Source organism: Nilaparvata lugens, chromosome 12, assembly GCF_014356525.2.
Source record: "Nilaparvata lugens isolate BPH chromosome 12, ASM1435652v1, whole genome shotgun sequence".
Lineage (NCBI taxonomy): Eukaryota > Metazoa > Arthropoda > Insecta > Hemiptera > Delphacidae > Nilaparvata > Nilaparvata lugens.
In genome coordinates, this window is record NC_052515.1 from 12,142,027 (window position 1) to 12,161,074 (window position 19,048).

Below are 19,048 nucleotides of genomic sequence, written 5' to 3' on the forward strand. Positions count from 1 at the left end.
AGCCAACTCCAATTTAGTTCCTCTACTCGTCTTCTCCATCATCCTCCCCTCTTTTCCTACTCCTCCTCATCTTCATCCTTCTACTCTTCCTCCCACTCCTCCTCCTCCTCCACCTCGTCCTCATCCTACTCCTCCTCCTCCTCTACCTCCTACTCCTCTATCACCACCTCCTCTTCATCCTCCTCCTCCTCCTCCTCTTTCTCCTCCTCCTCTCTCCTCCTCCTCCTCCTCCTCCTCCTCCTCCTCCTCCTCCTCCTCCTCCTCCTCCTCCTCCTCCTCCTCCTCCTCCTCCTCCTCCTCCTCCTTCCTCCTCCCTCACAGCAAAGTGTGACAGTGTAAATGAGTCCCGAATTTAACTCTTCTCCTCTTCGTCCCTCACACCTCACCTCCTCTTCTGCAGCTCCTCCTTTATGAATGAAATCGGGCCCAGGACACTTATAATATTTTGGCGCGATGCCCTCTTGCGGCCTGCGTTGCAAACAGAGAGGGTTTCTCACTATTTTCTCACCTCTCTCACTCTCTCTCACACATTCTCTCTAAAACTATCTTTTTTACTCTTCAGTTTTTCCCTGACAACCGCGCAAGTATATTTAGTATCAACATTGTGCTCTACCACGACACACCTACTAATTTACTCACTCACTCCCTCTCTCTCATTCTCTCTATCTGTCTGTTTCTCTCACACATACTCTCTCTCTCTCACTAGCTCTTTCTCTCTCCGGGTTGACGTACGAAGCCGCATCGTTTGGCGCAATATTGCTGTATAAATATTGTTGAATACGTTTATTTTACAATAAATTGTAGCCAATTTTCAAGGTTAGAATGCTGTGTGGAATTTTGTTCAAGAATTTCAGAATTCGGATTTAGAATAGTTTCTGTATTATTAGCAGAATCAATTTATATTCTGATGATTGGGTGTCCCGTGGTAAAACTGTATAACGATTCTAAATATTATTCGAAATCTCTGTAAGAATGGCAAATAAATTCAAAATAATACATTATATGACACCTTCTTTTTTACATCAGTTATTGTTTTATGAGGTGAGAAAGTAATTTATTATACAAATTCACAAAATTAAGTTCATTTGAAAACCATACTCGAGTTTCAACACCATACTTGGCATCATCTTCAGTGGAAACTAAGGATTTGAAATATACAGAAGTAGATGTGATTTTTCAAGTCAGAGTATTTTTCAATTCCTCAGTTTCCACTAAAGATGATGACAAGTATGGCGTTGAAACTCGAGTATAGTTTTCAAATAAACTTAATTTTGTGAATTTGACAATATTTGTATAATTACTTTTTCTCATCTCATCATGGAGAAGTCCCACAACATTTCAGTGATAATTGATTTTTTCTTGAAAACCAAGTGATGTTGAACAAATTTAAACGTTACTGTTGTTGAAATTTGGGAAAAAAAGCAGTTTTGGGCTGATTCTGTTACTCTGTCCTTGTTATTTCTATATGATTCCCAATTGTATAAATTTAATTGATAAAATCGATGAATGAATTAAATCATAGAGAAACAATAGCTCGAGTAGATATCCCATGGTATAGGGCGTTTATGTCGCAACTTTTACTGTTATCTCAAGTCGATTACTATCGATTATTGTAGGTTTTTACTGTTTTGTTGGGGTGAGAGTGTATGAACGGCACAATATGAGAGACTACCAGCGTCACACACCTTTTTGAGAAAGAAATACGTGAACTATCGGCTTGAGATAACAGTAAAAATTGCGACATAAACTCCCTATACCATGAGATATCTGCTCGAGCTATTGTTTCTCTATGATAAAATCCAATCAAATCACTCAATCGTCCAATAAATGGTAGATTGTGAATCTCAACAAGTTTTGTATCGAAATTTGAATCCAGTTAACGTTAGGAGAACAGTTCGAATTTGAAGATAATATCCATAATGCACATTATTACTTCATATTTCAAAAGTAAGCTACCGTCCACTTATATGAGAATCATAAACATGTGAATCTACTTCAACTTCTCATTTCATAAAAGAGTTCTGGAGGACTCTGCTTGAAAGGGAATTGCTATCACAGACAGAAAGATGGAAGATACAAAAAATAACGCACAAAGAAGAGAAAGGATTAAGGGCGAGAGAAAGAGAAAGGAAGAGAAGGAGATAGTGGGAGAGAACGCGATATAGAGAGAGTGAGAGAGAAAGAGAAATAGAGACAGAGAGGAAGAAGCATACGAATAACGCACAAAAAAGAAGAAAGGATTAAGGGCGAGAGAAAGAGAAAGGAAGAGAAAGAGATAGAGTGAGGGAGAAAAAGAGAGAAAGAGATTAAATCAGATTTCTTTATTTTTATGTATGTTACAATAGAGAGGGGGATAGGTAAAGAGAGAGAGAGAGAGAGAGAGAGAGAGAGAGAGAGAGAGAGAGAGAGAGAGAAAGAGAGAGTGTGTGAGACAAAGAGAGAAAGAAGTATACGAATAACACACAAAAAAAGGTAAAGGATTCAAAGAGAGATAAAGAGAGTAAGAGAGAATATCATCCCAACAAAAAAAGCCGTTGGTATTCTATTTTATATGAATGTAACAGTGTAACGTGCATAATACGGTTTAGAGATGATGAGGTTTATTTTTCGAGAAAGGAGAATGTTTTTCTTTTGAGAGACATATCAAGTGAAGATATGCATATGCAAAAGTAGGGGGAAAATAAGTGCTGACAAGACTGAAAGAAGTGGTTGGGAGGGGAGGGTCAATGAAAGAGAGAGATCGAGCAAGAGTGTGTAAGAGAGAGATAGTGTGAGTGGAGTTGGTTGAAAAGTTGTTGCTTTTCTAAAGGTTTTGTCCGGCCAAGGCAGATTATCATCATAATCATCATCGTCATAATTTTCTGCGTATTATGTTGTCGGACATAATAAAAGCGGTATCCTCTTGTCCAGTGGAAATTTTCTTTTTGATGATATTATCAGGGTTTCAGAAAGAAAAACTCCCTTGCAGACGTTTCAAAACGTCTGTATGCTTTTCAGAACACGAGTTTCGTGAATTGTAAAGCTTGGAGAATGGTTTGAGAATCGTATAATTCAATGGATTTGTTTAGGAAAGTTATATACAGTGTAGAGTACAGTATCATAATATGATCCGTATGTGGCTCAAATTGAGTACCTACTCATTATTTGTGTGCAATTTTATGGGTTTCTGTAGAGATTTCATTTCATTTGAAATTGTTGTAAGGTAGGAATATAATGAAATATAATTAAATGATTTTGTATGCTTTATTTCTCTATTCATTCATCTTTCCATACATTCACATATCCTCATGATATTGAGAGAGAACCAAAGAAATAAAATTCAATGATTCTGTTTGATTCAATTCTTTATTTATTCAGCTACTTATATATTCATATATCTTCATAATATTGAGAAACGAACAAAAGAAACACTACTATAGAAACGTTTCTCTTTGGATCTGAATTGGTAACCATAGAAAAATTCATATCCTCTGGGGTAACGTACGTTATTCACAAACGAATTCTCTTAGAATACTTATAATATGCATATTTATTTTTCCCAAAGTTTGATTCCCACAGATCAGTATCAGAGCTCGTGTCCTGTAGACTATCGTTAAACTGCGTTTACACCAAAGTTATTAACAAAATGTTTATAACTTAATCCTTATAGATTCTATTAGATTTATATAACTTATCATACACATGATGAACATATGTGTCTGTTAAGTTCCGTTCAACCTAATAGAATCTATAAGGATTAAGTTATTTACATTTTGGTGAAAACGCAGCTTTACTCTATTACCTTTTCATATCCTTTCCTATACTATTAAACAAGCAATTTCTGTTTATATATTTAGATGTTTTCATGTTTATATATATCTGTATGTGACCGGATCGCAAAAACAGCTCTAACGATTCTCACGAAATTTGGAACAAAGTATGTTTATGATATGAAAATTCGATTGCACTGGGTCTCAGCCCTGGGATAACTCGCTGAAGGATATTAATGTGATAAATAAGTCCTTGGAAAAACAGCTGGAAATTTTGTCGTCTGTCAATACGGTAATTGAAGTGAGTGAACGAGTGCATGTGTGGGATCATTCAGCTGATTTCACGAGAAGAAAAATTCTGCAAGAAAAACTTTCGTTTATTTCTCTTTTTTTTAGAAAACATGTCTACTTCAGAAAGTCCAAAGTAGTAACTAGATGCTGTTAGTGTAGAATAGTAGATAGCATATTAACAAATATTGTAGCAAACATAGTATATCATTCTAAATCGAATTCATAGTATATCTATTTGTAATTGATGATGTGTTTATTTTTCGAAGTGTGAATGAATTGTTATTTTGATGATTGATAGTAGCTCAACCTAGATTTTGATTTGGACTGTAGTATAAATTTGAGAAGAGACAGTTCATAAGCCTGTTGTGACTCCTCATATAACTGTAAAAATAATTGTTCGACTGAGAAAATGAATAATTAAATATAAACTATAAATTCAATTTCTTGTTACAAATTTCCTATGCTTTTACACTCCAGAGCAAAGCTCGGTCCCCCGATATTAATATAATATACAGTATTATATTAATATTATAATATAATTCCCTACTTCTTACCGTATACATTTCATTATCCCAATCTTAGTTCTAATAATATCAAGCAGTAGAGAAAATGTTTGTATACAATTAATAAAAACATAATATCCGTGAAGACAAAATATAGATGTATAAAAATGGAAGAATCTTTCTAAATATAGTCGTTATAGTCTATAGAGTAATGGCCGAAATATTCATTATCTATTATCGTGTTTGATGGCTATGAATGGAGCACACATTACTTTGAAGTCTTTATAGATAAGTGTATTCTTATCTATTTGTAAAACGATTGATTTCATGGAGCTATCAAACTAGTATTATTACTGAGGTTAATTCATTGATCTATTTATAAGGTATGTTTATAGTTCACTTCGTTGCTGCAGACTTCGAATCAAACTTTAATTATCTGATTATTAATGTTTAATCATTCGATTATTAATGAAAACATTTATTGTTATTCAATTAAAAGGCGCTCCATCAATTTTATTTTATTTCGACACATAAAGTGGAGAGGTGATTGATTGATTGATTGATTGATTGATTGATTACTTTATTTATGTAGATTACAATATATACTGGCTTATACACTTATATACAATAGCTTACAATACAGCAAAATTATAGATGAATTTACATAATATAGACTAAGAAAATAATTATTGAACTGTATATGATATGAAAAAGCAATTTGTAATATAATAACTATAGATAATAATCATATTGTTATGCATCTACATAAATTGGCGGAGCTTTGGACATATCAATGTCCATTCTTCGGAAAGAATATTAAAAATATCCTCCCCACTAACTCCCTACCAAAATGTAGAGATAAGATAGAGATAGGTGATGGAGATAATAGAAGAAAACAGTAGGATTGGAAGCAGAAGTTATTTTGCAAGCCAAGAAAGATGGTAAATCTAATAGGAAAATCTGGTGTGGTACTCTCACACAACTTTCCTTGCTCATATTTGAAACTACGATCAGACTTCTGTATATGTGTTTATATAATTGTTTTCAGAGTACTCTCTCCTTTGTGTAAATTGTGAAATTCGATTATTTTTTTAGCCGTCATTTTTTTAAAGTCGTCAAAACAACTGTTCTACAGATGAAATATCTCGACTATGTGTTCTTTTTATGTACTGCGCTACCTACCTACCTCATGCACGAGAAGGAGGTTACTAAGTCCATTTCTCAAGGATGGGGTGGACCCCCCATTAGTTTGCCAGAAAGGAGACTCATGCCAGTTGATAGAGCTGATAAATAACTGTACAGGGTATGAATTTGAAAAAAATCGGTCAAGTTGTTTTCGGATAAATCGTGAAAAACATGGTTTTTTAGTAATTATCCGCCATTTTTCTCAAGGATATTACGGAGCTCCTGCAATTTTCCCAGAAATGAGACTCATGACAGTTGATAGGGCTTATAAATAGCTATCCATGGTATAAATTTGAAAAAATCCTTAGAGCCGTTTTCGAGAAAACCGTGAATAACATGGTTTTTTAGTAATTATCCGCCATTTTTCTCAAGAATATTTCGGATCTCCTGCAATTTTCCCAGAAATGAGATTCATGTCAGTTGATAGGGCTTATAAATAGCTATCCATGGTATAAATTTGAAGAAAACCGTTAGAGTCGTTTTCGAGAAAACTGTGAAAAACTTGGTTTTTTAGTAATTATCCGCCATTTTGAATTCAATTTCATTGAATTTCTTATTGTCGGATCATCATGGTATAAGGACCTCAAGTTTGAAATTTCAAGTCAATCGGTTGATTAGGAATGGAGTTATCGTGTTCACAGACATAAACACATACACACACACACACACACACACACACACACACACACACACACACCACACACACACACACACACACACATACACACACATACACACACATACACACACACAGACCAACTCCCAAAAATCATGTTTCTGGACTCAGGGGACCTTGAAATTTATAGAAAACTTGAAATTAGGGTACTTTAATTTTTTTTGGAAAGCAATACTTCCCTTACCTATGGTAATAGGGCAAGGAAAGTGAAAAGACAGTAAGAGGAAAGAAGATGAATCAAAATCTAGGTTATAATGAGGTGAGCTGGATGATAAGACACAGCCCACAAATCCCAATTTGAGTGACTCTGGAAGAAGAAGAAGAGAAGAAGAAGAAGAAGAAGAAGAAGAAGTGTAAAAATATGAAGAGAGGGGATGAGGAAGAGAAAATATAAAGAGAAGAAATGAGTGAGGGAGAATAATTGAGTGACTTTGTAAGGAAAAAGAAGGAAAAAAATTCTGAGATAAGGGATGAGTGAGAAAAAATAAAGAATGATTGGATAAGAATGGGGTTGCGGTTGGGCTTCTTCACAAATTCACGATGAAAGTAAAAGACTTGTCTTCCTGATATGATGTGATGATGTGAGGAATAAGATAAGATAAGCCACGTTATATTTGAAGGGGTGTGCTTCTACTGTCAACTCTTGTTCCTTTCTTCCAATCTTCTTCTTCTCCTCCTTTTTCTTCTTCTTCTTCTTCTTCTTCTTCTTCTTTTTCTTGTTCTTGTTCTTGTTCTTGTTCTTCTTCTTGTTCTTCTTCTTCTTCTTGTTCTTCTTCTTCTTCTTCTTCTTCTTTTTCTTCTTCTTCTTCTTCTTCTTCTTCTTCTTCTCCTTCTTCTCCTCCTCCTACTCCTTCTTCTCATCCTCCTACTCCATCTCCTTCCTCTCCTCCTCCTACTCCTTCTCCTTCTTCTTCTTCCTATTTGTCTTTTTCTTCTACTCCACCATCTCTTTTCCTTCTCCCACCTCCTCCAACTCCTTCTCCTCCTCCTCCTCCTCCTCCTCCTCCTCCTCCTTCTTTTCCTCCTTCTTCTTATTTGTCTTTTTCTTCTCCTTCACCAACTCCTTCCCTTCTCCCACCTCCTCCAACTCCTTCTCCTCTCGTTCTCCTCCTCATCCACCAGTCAACCTTTGTTTATTTTTCACCCCTTTCTCGTAACCTTTCTGCTGCAACTACCTACCTACTTGTTGTGCTGAAACAAGGGTGCACACACACAGGGAGATCAAAGAAGAAAAGAAAATTCGTGAGGTTTATTCTAACCCCCCACAAATCCTCCCCTTCCACTCTAACCACAAAGTAGCATTTGGGGTTCTTTTTGACGACGCTGAGTTGGCTTATAAACAACAATTCTCATCCCGACAGAATACACACAGAATAAACCACTAAGCTACCGCGTGTTCCTTATAGTCTTACCTTGTCTTACTTTTGCCTTGTCTATAGTCTCCTACTTTGTCCCACTCTTGTCTTGTCTTCAATCTCACCTTCTCTTACTCATTTCTTGTCTCATTCTGTCTTTCAGTATCTTACCTTGTCTTACTCATGTCTTAAATATAGTATTTCCTTATCTTACTCATGTCTTTCCTATAGTCTCACTTTGTCTCATTCTTTTCTTGTCTATAGTGTCCCACCTTGTCTTACTCATGTCTTGGATATAGTATTTCCATAGAGAAACAATAGCATAAGTAGATATCCCATGGTATAGGGCGTTTATGTCGCAACTTTTACTGTTATCTCAAGCTGATAGTCCACGTAGTTCTTTCCTGTGAGGCTTTATGACGCTGATAGTCTCTCATATTGTGCCGTTCATACACTCTTCCCGTCAAAACAGTAAAAAACGACAATAATCGACAGTAATCGGCTTGAGATAACAGTAAAAGTTGCAACATAAATGCCCTATACCATGGGATATCTATTTACGCTATTAAATAGCGTAAAACTTCTCTATGGTATTTCCTTGTCTCACTCATGTCTTTCTTCCTAGTCTCACTTTGTCTCATTCTTGTCTTGTCTATATTGTCCCACCTTGTCTTACTCATGTCTTGTCCATATTCCCACCTTGTCCTACTCTGTCTTTCAGTATCTTTCCTTGTCTTGTGTATAGTCCCACCTTGTCACACCCTGTCTTTCAGCGTCTTGTCTTATCGCTTTGCGTCAAAAAGCAAACCACAAGAGGTTTACAACAACAAGTCGAATTAAGTCTTCACCCGCATTTCAGAGAGACGACAGTGTCAACACTATGCTCTCAGCATTAGTTGAAAGAAAAGTATATAAGCACAAAGGAAAGAACATAGTGTTCTATGAGGGAGGAAGAAGGAAGAAAGAGTGTTCCTTCTCTCTTATGTGATATAGGTGTTATTATTTATGAGGAATGCCGAAGTTGCACTTCTGCCAGCATTGGTTGGATTAGAGGCCTAGTTGTTCTATAGGCATGCTATCAGATTATATAATAATAATAATATAATAATAATAATAATATAATAATAATAATAATATAATAATAATAATATAATAATAATAATAAATAATAATAATAATAATAATAGTAATAATAGTAATAATAATAGTAATAATTTATTTTTCAATTTTCAATTTATTTCATTTAAAGTTACATAGTATCATATACATACAGTGTTTTTTTGCTCCTCTAGCTTAGAGCTAATTGAGGAGTATTCAAATTTAATAATAATATAATAATAATAATAATAATAATAATAATAATAATAAATTTATTTATTCTTCCAATTTATACATTACACATAATCAGAAATTATGAATAGTACAGAAGATATATATTACAACAACAATTTTGCACTTTATAAAAATAAAGATCATAAAATAATACAATAAAACGTTGTACAAAGAAATCACAATAACTCATTTAAATCAAAAGAAGAATGAATAATTTCAAGTACCCCGAGGACTAGAAGTATGTAGGTATATCTATTCTATAGGTATGCTATCAGTTACAGATATGATAGGCATCGCATCAGCTGATAAAAATTGGAATGGCTTGTTCGTGGCTCATGAGTGTGCACGCACTTTATGATTGATTAGAGGAAAATGAATACAGATAAAATAAGTAGATACTAGCCGTCAGGCTCGCTTCGCTCGCCATATCCGTCTAGCCAGGGGGCTCCGCCCCCTGGTCCCCCGACTGGATCGTCAAAGAATGGGATCAGCAGGCTTGTTTCGGTCGCCTCCATTTTTAATTTGAGCATTTTTATCATATGTTAGGACGATCCAGTCGGGGGTCCAGACTAAACGTCTGGCTAAACGGATATGGCGAGCGAAGCGAGCCTGACGGCTAGTAATATAATATTCCCAGGAATAGCTCTGATTGGAGTAGCAGTGCCCAATCAATTTTTCCGCGATAAATGCATTTCAATCTTCAACTTTATGCCAACCTATCAAAGTCAACTCAACTTAATGCCAACCTGACAAAATTATTAATTTAGTTACCAGTTAACAACTGTTTCGAAGAGGTACTCTCTCTAGATTGTAGTCCTATATTAACATATGGTATGGACATTTTTCAATTATAATTAAGAGATTGGAATAAGAAGAATATACATGCTAAAAGACGAACTTTAAACCCTTAAAAACCACCCTTAGAGTTAAAATATTGCCAAAAGATTCGTTAGTGCGCCTCTAAAGGGCCAACTGAACATTTATTTATTTATGGAGACAACAGGTTACCCCTAATGTGTCTCCTTCACATACCTACCAAATTTGAACATTTTTGGTCCGGTAGATTTTTAGTTCTGCGAGTGAGTGAGTCAGTCAGTCAGTCAGTCAGTGAGTGCCATTTGGCTTTTATATATAAACGCCATATACCATGGGATATCTAGATCTACTTATGCTATTGTTTCTCTATGATTGAAGTTTAAGGAAATTTAGGTCGTACTAAAATTCAAAATGCGCCTCTAAAGGGCCAACTGAACATACCTACCAAATTTGAACGTTTTTGGTCCGGTAGATTTTTAGTTCTGCGAGTGAGTGAGTTAGTGAGTCAGTCAGTCAGTCAGTGACTGAGTGCCATTTCGCTTTTATATATATATATATATATAGATGGAAGAATCTATGCTATCTATTTCGCAAAGTTTTGACAGAACTAGTAGAGTTGCTTTAACTCGAGTTCTATAATTGCGACTAGAACATTTCCTTACACGAGAGAAATTTATTAGTTCATGATTTATACAATCAATTCACATGAGTTAACATGAATTTGAACGTAATTTCAAAACTCAAATGAGAAATAAAGTTATTAATTACTTAAACTGAGTTATTAATTACATTCAATATATTCACATGAGTAAACAATAATTTGAACATAATTTCAAAACTCAAATGAGAAATAAAGTTATTAATTACTTAAACTGTGAACTCTTTTATTCTTCTTCGGCCTTTTTTTATTCTTCTGTCTCATTCTTCATCTCCCCCTCCATCATCTCATTCCATCGATCAAAACCAAACATTTCTAAATAATATTCTATTAACCAGCAAGCGTCGTCATAATAACTTTGTTACCCTTACAACGTGCCGACTAAACAAATTGGAAAATTGGTAAGTCAATTGAAAACGTACCTTTCCTATCAAGTTTTTGTCCTCATTATGGGAATTTTCCTTTCGAATCGGTGAAGAAGAGAGAGTGAATGAATGACGAGGAGGAGGAGGATGAGGAGGAGGTGGAGGAGGAGGAGAAGAAGGAGAGGAGTTGAAGGAGGTGGAGGAGGAGGAGGAGGAGGAGGAGGAGGAGGAGGAGAAGGAGGAGATGAGGTGGTAGCAATATTTCCAATTACCCGTGTCGCAGAGTTGATTAGGAAAATAAATCACTGTAGTTCGGAGAGCTTTAGAATTTGGAAACAGCAGAATATTGTATTTTATATTTCCTCTTCTACTTCTACTTCTTCTACTTCTCCTTCTCCTTCTTCTTCTTCTTCTTCATCTTCTTCTTCTTCTTCTTCTTCTTCTTCATCTTCTTCTTCTTCTTCTTCTTCTTCTTCTTCATCTTCTTCTTCTTCTTCTTCTTCTTCCCTCACTTCTCCACATTTCTCTCCCGAAATCTCTCAAACTTGTAGCAAATAATAACTGGCGTTAATGTTTTTGATATAAAAGCGACAAGAAGTAAATAAGATCTGAAATTGAATTTTCTCCTACATCCGTCAATTTCGATCGTTGTCAATATTTTCGAACCGATTTGTTGTTATTCCTTTCTCTTTCTCTCTTCCTAGTTCCTCTTTTTTTCTCTACCACTCCATCTCTCTCTTCATTCTCCCAATCTGATCCAAATCTAATCTAATCCGAACAAACTTTAAGCTCCAAATCTGCTATTCTTGAGTTTTGCGCGACTTCATTATGAGTGATTTTAATTTTCTCAATACACTTGTATTGATTCACACCGTTCTTGAATAAAATCATGAACTCTCAATCATAACACCCAAGAACACTTTAAATTTGTGGTTTGAATATTTTTTTTAAATTCTAAATTTTTCAAATAATGATTTCTCCATGGTAACAAATGATGATATATCATGTTCTCACAAACTTATTCACGGTATTTATTTTATAAATCACAACCTTTTGTGTTTTCCACCATTGTAACATTTTTTCTTGATGTATTCTGGACAGTAATGAGGAGATGATGCTATGGAGAATGGAGAATGTGCTCTATATCTAACAATTTATAAATTTAACGATTTGTACGATTTTTGTTAAAGATTTATACTTTGAGGTTCATTTGATTACATCATTCTTCTTCAAGGAAATGTGGATTGAATACAGAAATGCTAGAAAACAGAATGTATCAAGTTGAACCAATATCTATACCCTCATAAAACTCTTCAAAGTTTATATTTTTTCAAGGTTCAACATAATAGACAATTATACAGTAGTCAATATGGACAAAAACGGATATGTTTATAATCCTAACATTAGAATTAATTCATTTCACATGCAATGATGCAATGAATTATTGATGATTGATATAAAATCACATACATATAATGTCTGATGCATAAACATATTGTAACTGATTGAAAAAGTCTATATAAGTCATAATAAATTATCAAATCATCCTCTTTGGTAGAAAGCTAGTGGGGAGGATATTTTTAATATTCTTTCCAAAGAATGGACATTGATATGTCCAAAGCTCCGCCAATTTATGTAGATGCATAAAAATATAATTATTATCTATAGTTATTATATTACAAATTGCTTTTCATATCATATACAGTTCAATAATTATTTTCTTAGTCTATATTATGTAAATTCATCTATAATTTTGCTGTATTGTAAGCTATTGTATATAAGTGTATAAGCCAGTATATATTGTAATCTACATAAATAAAGTACTCAATCAATCAATCAAACAAAGGAAATGATCAAATAACGAATTGTATTCATTTGAATACACCATGTATAATAAAGAGCTTTTTAAGGTATTGAAGCTTCAGAACAGCTTCTAATACAATATTCTAGAGAGTATTGATTATTGATTAGTCGAAGAAGAAAAGGAATGAAGGACAGGTGGGTGCAGAAAGGACGGAGACATAGATGGAACGGTACAAAGAGATAGGGAGAGAAAAATAAAAGAAAAGTGGTGAAATGCTCGCGTTCGTGTAGAAAGCATAATAAAAGCACAAATAATACTCTATTGAGGCGAATATAGCATTGAAATAATGTTTTCATGGAAAGAACAGTGCGTTATATTCGTAACTTATTCATTGAAAAGGACCGGCTTGTGTAGAAATGAAAGGGATTTTTCGTGGAAGTACGAAAATAAAATAAAGTTGAGAGAAGAGCAAGATAAAAGGGTGGAAATGAGGGAAGAATGAGATGGAAGAGAAAAGAAAAAATAATAGTATTAATGAGCTCATCGATGTGGGCCTTCCATGGCGCTTTTCTTTTATGATTTTCATCTAAGAAGGTCGTCATTAGAATTCTAAAAGAATGATAATTCTATGGGTTCCATTGGGCTAAGAGACTCACAAAAAAGAGAAGTAAAAAAAGAATGCGTAAAAAAAGAAAGATGATAGGAGAAGTGGTTGGAGGAGGAGGAGAACGAAGAGGAGGAGAAGGAAAAAGCAAACAGAAAAAAGGGACGCCCTTCAAAAACGCAGTGGAAAGTTCCTTTGTGAATAAATTTTAGCGGATTAATTCTATTTGGATGTTACAGAGAGAAAAAAGAGAAGAATAAAAGAATTGGAGGGAGAAGGGCAAATAAGGAGAGATGAGGAGAGGAAGAGGGGATGGAAGAGAAAACCTGCTACTGTCGTATGGAACTCTACTGCTGGAAAATATAATGGAAAAAGTCATAAGCTTACACAAAGGTGGATAGTTTTTTTTTGTGGAGGAAAATAATTATCTCTCTGGAATTTCCAAGAATATTTCTAGAACAAAATGAACTCCTAGAAGAGACAATTCACTTCCTGGAAATTTGATCTTTTGGAGATTCACTGTTGGAAAATATTCTAATTAGGATGGAAATTTCTGTAGGAAGGAGATGATAGTTTACACTGTCATAGAAAAATTGATTCGCATAATAATATTCTCAGTAAAATGCTCACTTGAAGTACTTTATACTATAATGCTCACTATAACCTTTACACTATATTTGAAAAGGTTATCATTTTTAATGTTGTAAATGATCGAGTAGATGGGGACAGAAGGAATAAGTCGCGCTGAAAATCGATACCACTAAACAGCTGTGCAATGATGAAAACATTATTCGGAGTCATTGATGTAGATACATCAATGATAGATACAGATACAGATACAGATATAGATATAGATACAGAAGATTGCTAGCTGAAATTCTCATATCAAATTGTCGTTCTGTTCGAACTTACAATCCTCTCCCATGACGTAATTATTAGAGCTTGTCAATAACATATATGATTCCAGAATTTTTCGAAATTTGCTAAGCACAGCTTGATTCTCAATCATGTTCTTATCATTGCTTATGAATACATCTAAGTTCGTCTTCAAGGGCAATTCAATTCAAGTTGAATGCGTTTAGGATTAGCAGAGGTCTCATTCATTATAATGACCCAGTTGTACGAAAGCCTTTCAAATTTTAAACCACTTCTAGCTCATTTGAAGAAGCTAGAACTGGGCAATTTTAAGAGAACCATAAAAAAAATCTGGTGTGGTACACTCACACAACTTTCCTTGCTCATTGAACTGTAAGCCCCGTTCTTAAACAAGAATAATTTAGGGGAATAACATAATGACGATTGGCGGCAACTTATTTGAAACTACGATCAGACTACTGCGTATATGTGTATATACAATAATAATTATTGTTTTCAGAGTACTTTTTACTTTCCTTGCCCTACTACCATAGGTAAGGAAAGTATTGCTTTCCAAAAAAAATTAAGGTACCCCAATTTCAAGTTTTCTATACGTTTCAAGGTCCCCTGAGTCCAAAAACATGATTTTTGGGTATTGGTCTGTGTGTGTGTATGTGTGTATGTGTGTGTGTGTATGTCTGTGAACACGATAACTCCATTCCTAATTAACCGATCGAGTTGAAATTTTAAACTTAAGGTCCCTATACCATGAGGACCCGACAATAAGAAATTCAATAAAATTCAATTCAAGATGGCGGAAAAAATGGCGGATAATTACTGAAAAACCATGTTTTTCACGTTTTTCTCGAAAATGGCTCTAACGATTTTCTTCAAATTTATATCATGGATAGCTATTTATAAGCCCTATCAACTAGCATAAGTCTCATTTCTGGGAAAATTTCAGAAGCTCCGTAATATTCTTGAGAAAAATGGCGGAAAATGACTAAAAAACCATGTTTTTCACGGTTTTCTCGAAAACGCCTCCAACGATTTTCTTCAAATTATACCATGGAGAGCTATTTTAAGCCCTATCAACTGGCATAAGTTTCATTTCTGGGAAAATTTCAGGAGCTCCGTAATATTCTTGAGAAAAATGGCGGATAATGACTAAAAATCCATGTTTTTCACCGTTTTCTCGAAAACTGCTCTAACGATTTACTTCAAATTCATACCATGGATAGATATTCATAAGCCCTATCAACTGGCATGAGTCTCATTTCTGGGAAAATTCCATGAGCTCCATACTATTCTTGATAAAAATGGCGGATAATGACCAAAAACCAGGTTTTTCACGGTTTTCTCGAAAACGGCTCTAACGATTTTCTTCAAATTCAAGCCATGGGTAGCTATTCATAAGTCCAATCAAATGACATGAGTTTTTTCCTTGGAAAATCTCAGGAGCTCCGTAATATTCTTGAGAAAAATGGCGGATAATTACTAAAAAACCATGTCTCTCACGATTTTTTCAAAATAACTTGACCGATTTTTTTCAAATTCATACTCTGTATAGTTATTTATCAGCTCTATTAACTGGCATGAGTCTCCTTTCTGGGAAACTAATGGGGGGTCCACCCCATCCTTGAGAAATGGACTTTGTAACCTCCTTCTCGTGCATGAGGTAGGCAGGTAGAGCAGTTCATAAAAAGAACACATAGTCGAGATATTTCATCTGTAGAACAACTGTTTTCACGACTTAAAAAAATGACGACTAAAAAAATCATTGAATTTCACAATTTACACAAAGGAAAAAGTACTCTGAAAACAATTATATATACACATATACAAAAGTCTGATCGTAGTTTCGAATATGAGCAAGGAAAGTTGTGTGAGTGTACCACACCAGATTTTTTCTTTGTGTAAATTGTGAAATTCGATGACTTTTTTAAAAGTCGTCGAAACAGCTGTTGTTCTACAGATGAAATATCTCGACTATGTGTTCTTTTTATGAACTTTATTTTATTTTTTTGGAAAGCAATACTTTCCTTTACCTATGGTAATAGGGCAAGGAAAGTAATAGAAATATGTCCATATAGTGAAGAGGAGTTTCAGATTTGAGGTTATTTTGTTTGATTGTGTTAGAATTACCATTTCTTTGAATGTAAATACTTTTTATTCATCATGTTTGATTTATGACAAAGCTATGCATTTGTATAAATCTCTTTTGCAAGGAAGAAATCTTTAATCTTAAATTACGAATCATGATTAAATTTCACTAGAATCAATCAGAGAAGGTTTTTCTGAGAAGAAGGATTTTTTGTTTATTAATAGATATTTATTATTATCAAAATAATGAATTATTAATTATGCTAAATTATCAGTATAATTACTTTGTATCATCATGTCACTTTGTATTTATCATGTTTGATTCATTACGATGTACATTTTTTGTACATTTGTAAAAGTCTTTTCTGCAATAGAGAAATCTTGAATCATGATTAAATTCCACAAGAATCAATCAGAGAAGGTTCTCCTGAGAATAAGGTTTATTTTATTTATTAATAGATATTTATTATTATAAAGATAATAAATGATCAGTTATCATTATAATTACTTTGTATCAGAATATTGTATTGCATAATAGAGCTGAAGTCTACTACTTGATGATAATTATCCAAGATGGAGTCTCAGATTCGATGTTTCGTCTTTATCTTTGTGCAAATAAGCGTTCGACTATAGTTAGTTGTCTCAGTTGTTCCGTCTTAACGAAGGAGGAGCGAAGGAGAAGGACTTTGCTTGCTAAGTTCGCCTGCTTGCTAAGTCCTCCTCATCCTTTGAAGTCCTCCTCCATTCAGCGACGCGAAGTTCGACTCCAGTCGAGTTTGTCGACAGCAATCGAATGACGGCTGTTTGTTTTACTTACGTCATCTATACAATCAACATCTGAAGCTCTGTATTATGAGGAGGAGGAAGATGAGGGGGAGGAGGAGGTGGATCAGGTGGTGGAGGAGGAGGATAATGGTGGTGATGAGGAGGAGGAGGAGAAGGAGGAGGGATTGAAGAAGGATGAGATGATAATGGTGAAGCTGATGATTATAATGAGGAGAAGGATGATGAGGTGGAGGAGCAGTAGAAGGAGAAGGAGGAGAAGGATAATTATGATGATGATGATGAGAAGCAGGAGGAGGAGTGGGAGGATAAAAAAGAGGAAGAGGAGGGATTGGAGGAGGATGATGATAATGGAAATGATGATGATGCTGATGCTGATGATGACATGAGGAGGAAGATGAAGAGGAGAAAGAGGAAGAGGAAGAGGGAGAGAAGGATTAAGAGGAGAGGGAGAAGAAGGAAGAGGAGGAGGAGGAGCAGGTGTAGGAGAAGGATAATGATAAAGATGATGATGATGACGATGAGGAAGAGGAGGAGGAGTAGCAGGAGGAGTGAGAGGTGGAGAGGGAGGAAGAGGAGGGATTGGAGGACGATGATGATAATGGAGATGAGGATGATGACAATGAGGAGGAAGAGGAGGAGGAGAATGAGGAAAAGGAGGAGAATGATGAAGAGATTGATGGGGAGAAGAGGAAGAGGAGGAGGAGTTGGAGACGGAGGATCAGGTGGAGGTGAAGGAGGTGGAGAATAATAATGATTATGAGGGGTAGGAGGAGAAAGAGGAGGAGGAGGAGCAGCAGGAGAAGCAGAAGAAGAAGAAGAAAAAGAAGAAGAAGAAGAAAAAGGTTTTCCTTATCCAACCTGTGCAATTGGATATCCGTCTAACCGTTTTGTTAACTACTCCTTAACTCTATAAATTGTATTGTGTCACTTGTATAATAGAAGATAGCATTAGAATTTATGAATCTATAGATAGCATAGCTTAGCTCCGTTTTCTCTATAATATTTGGATGTACTAATATATTATCTTCTATCAGGTATACATACAATACGTATGTATTATCGTATAATAATTGAATTATCCTTTCTGTTCATTTGCCTTATTCTTATGAGAAAACTGTCAAATGAGATTGGAATTTCTATTTTTGATTGACTTTGTTTCAGATATTTGCCAATGAGACTCAGAAACATCTAGAACTGCAGCAGAGGATACAGCACGAACATATCAAGAGGCAACAGGAACACCTTTTACAACAACAGCAACACAAAATACAAGAACTCCAGGTAATTTAACTTCAATTATCAATATTTTCATTCAATCTTCTGTTTTCCATGATGTGAAACAGAATATTAAATTTCTTATTCTGTTGATCATTTCTTAAATTTATTAATCGACTGCATGTCGTGTTCAAATACATAAAAAAGTGTGTTTATACTCGGAATGGATCAAGAAACCATACCATTAAATTTCTTATATTCAAAACTGTATCTTAGATTCATATCTCCATAATTTGAAACAGAATAGCTGATTATATCACTAACCATTACTATCCTAGATATGAATATAGGAGTGATATTGAACTTGATAGGTTTTTGGGTTTTTTTCATTTTATTGACCTACTGTAGTTGAAGTTGAGTCAGAATATTTTAATGCTTATGATTAGCATTAGTAATGATTCTAAATTTATTATTTTATTCGATTTCTACGAGGCTCTTCAATTTTGTGAACATTTCTGAAATTGGAAAAGTCTCGTTGAAATGTTACAGAGAATATTAAATTTCTTATATTCAAAATTGTATCTTTGATTCATATCTTCATAATTTGAAACAGAATAGCTGATTATAAAACTAACCATTATTATCTTAGATATGATTATAATTATAGAAATGATATTAAACTTAATAAGTTTCTTGGATTATCCATCTTATTGACCTTCAGTAGTTCGAAGTTGAGACAGTTTATTTTATT

General features: G+C 34.6%; 1 protein-coding gene across 2 annotated transcripts in view; it reads left to right on the forward strand.

Annotated features, from left to right (window-relative positions):
• Positions 1-18,483, forward strand: part of LOC120353821 (box A-binding factor-like) — a 598,086-nt gene extending 579,603 nt beyond the window's left edge. For both annotated transcript variants that reach the window (XM_039438892.1, XM_039438893.1), the window contains one exon: positions 18,244-18,483. In XM_039438892.1, the coding sequence (XP_039294826.1) occupies positions 18,244-18,372 (129 nt within the window). In that variant the 3' untranslated portion in view covers positions 18,373-18,483. The remainder of the gene's footprint in view (positions 1-18,243) is intronic.
• The last annotated feature ends 565 nt before the right edge of the window (positions 18,484-19,048 follow it).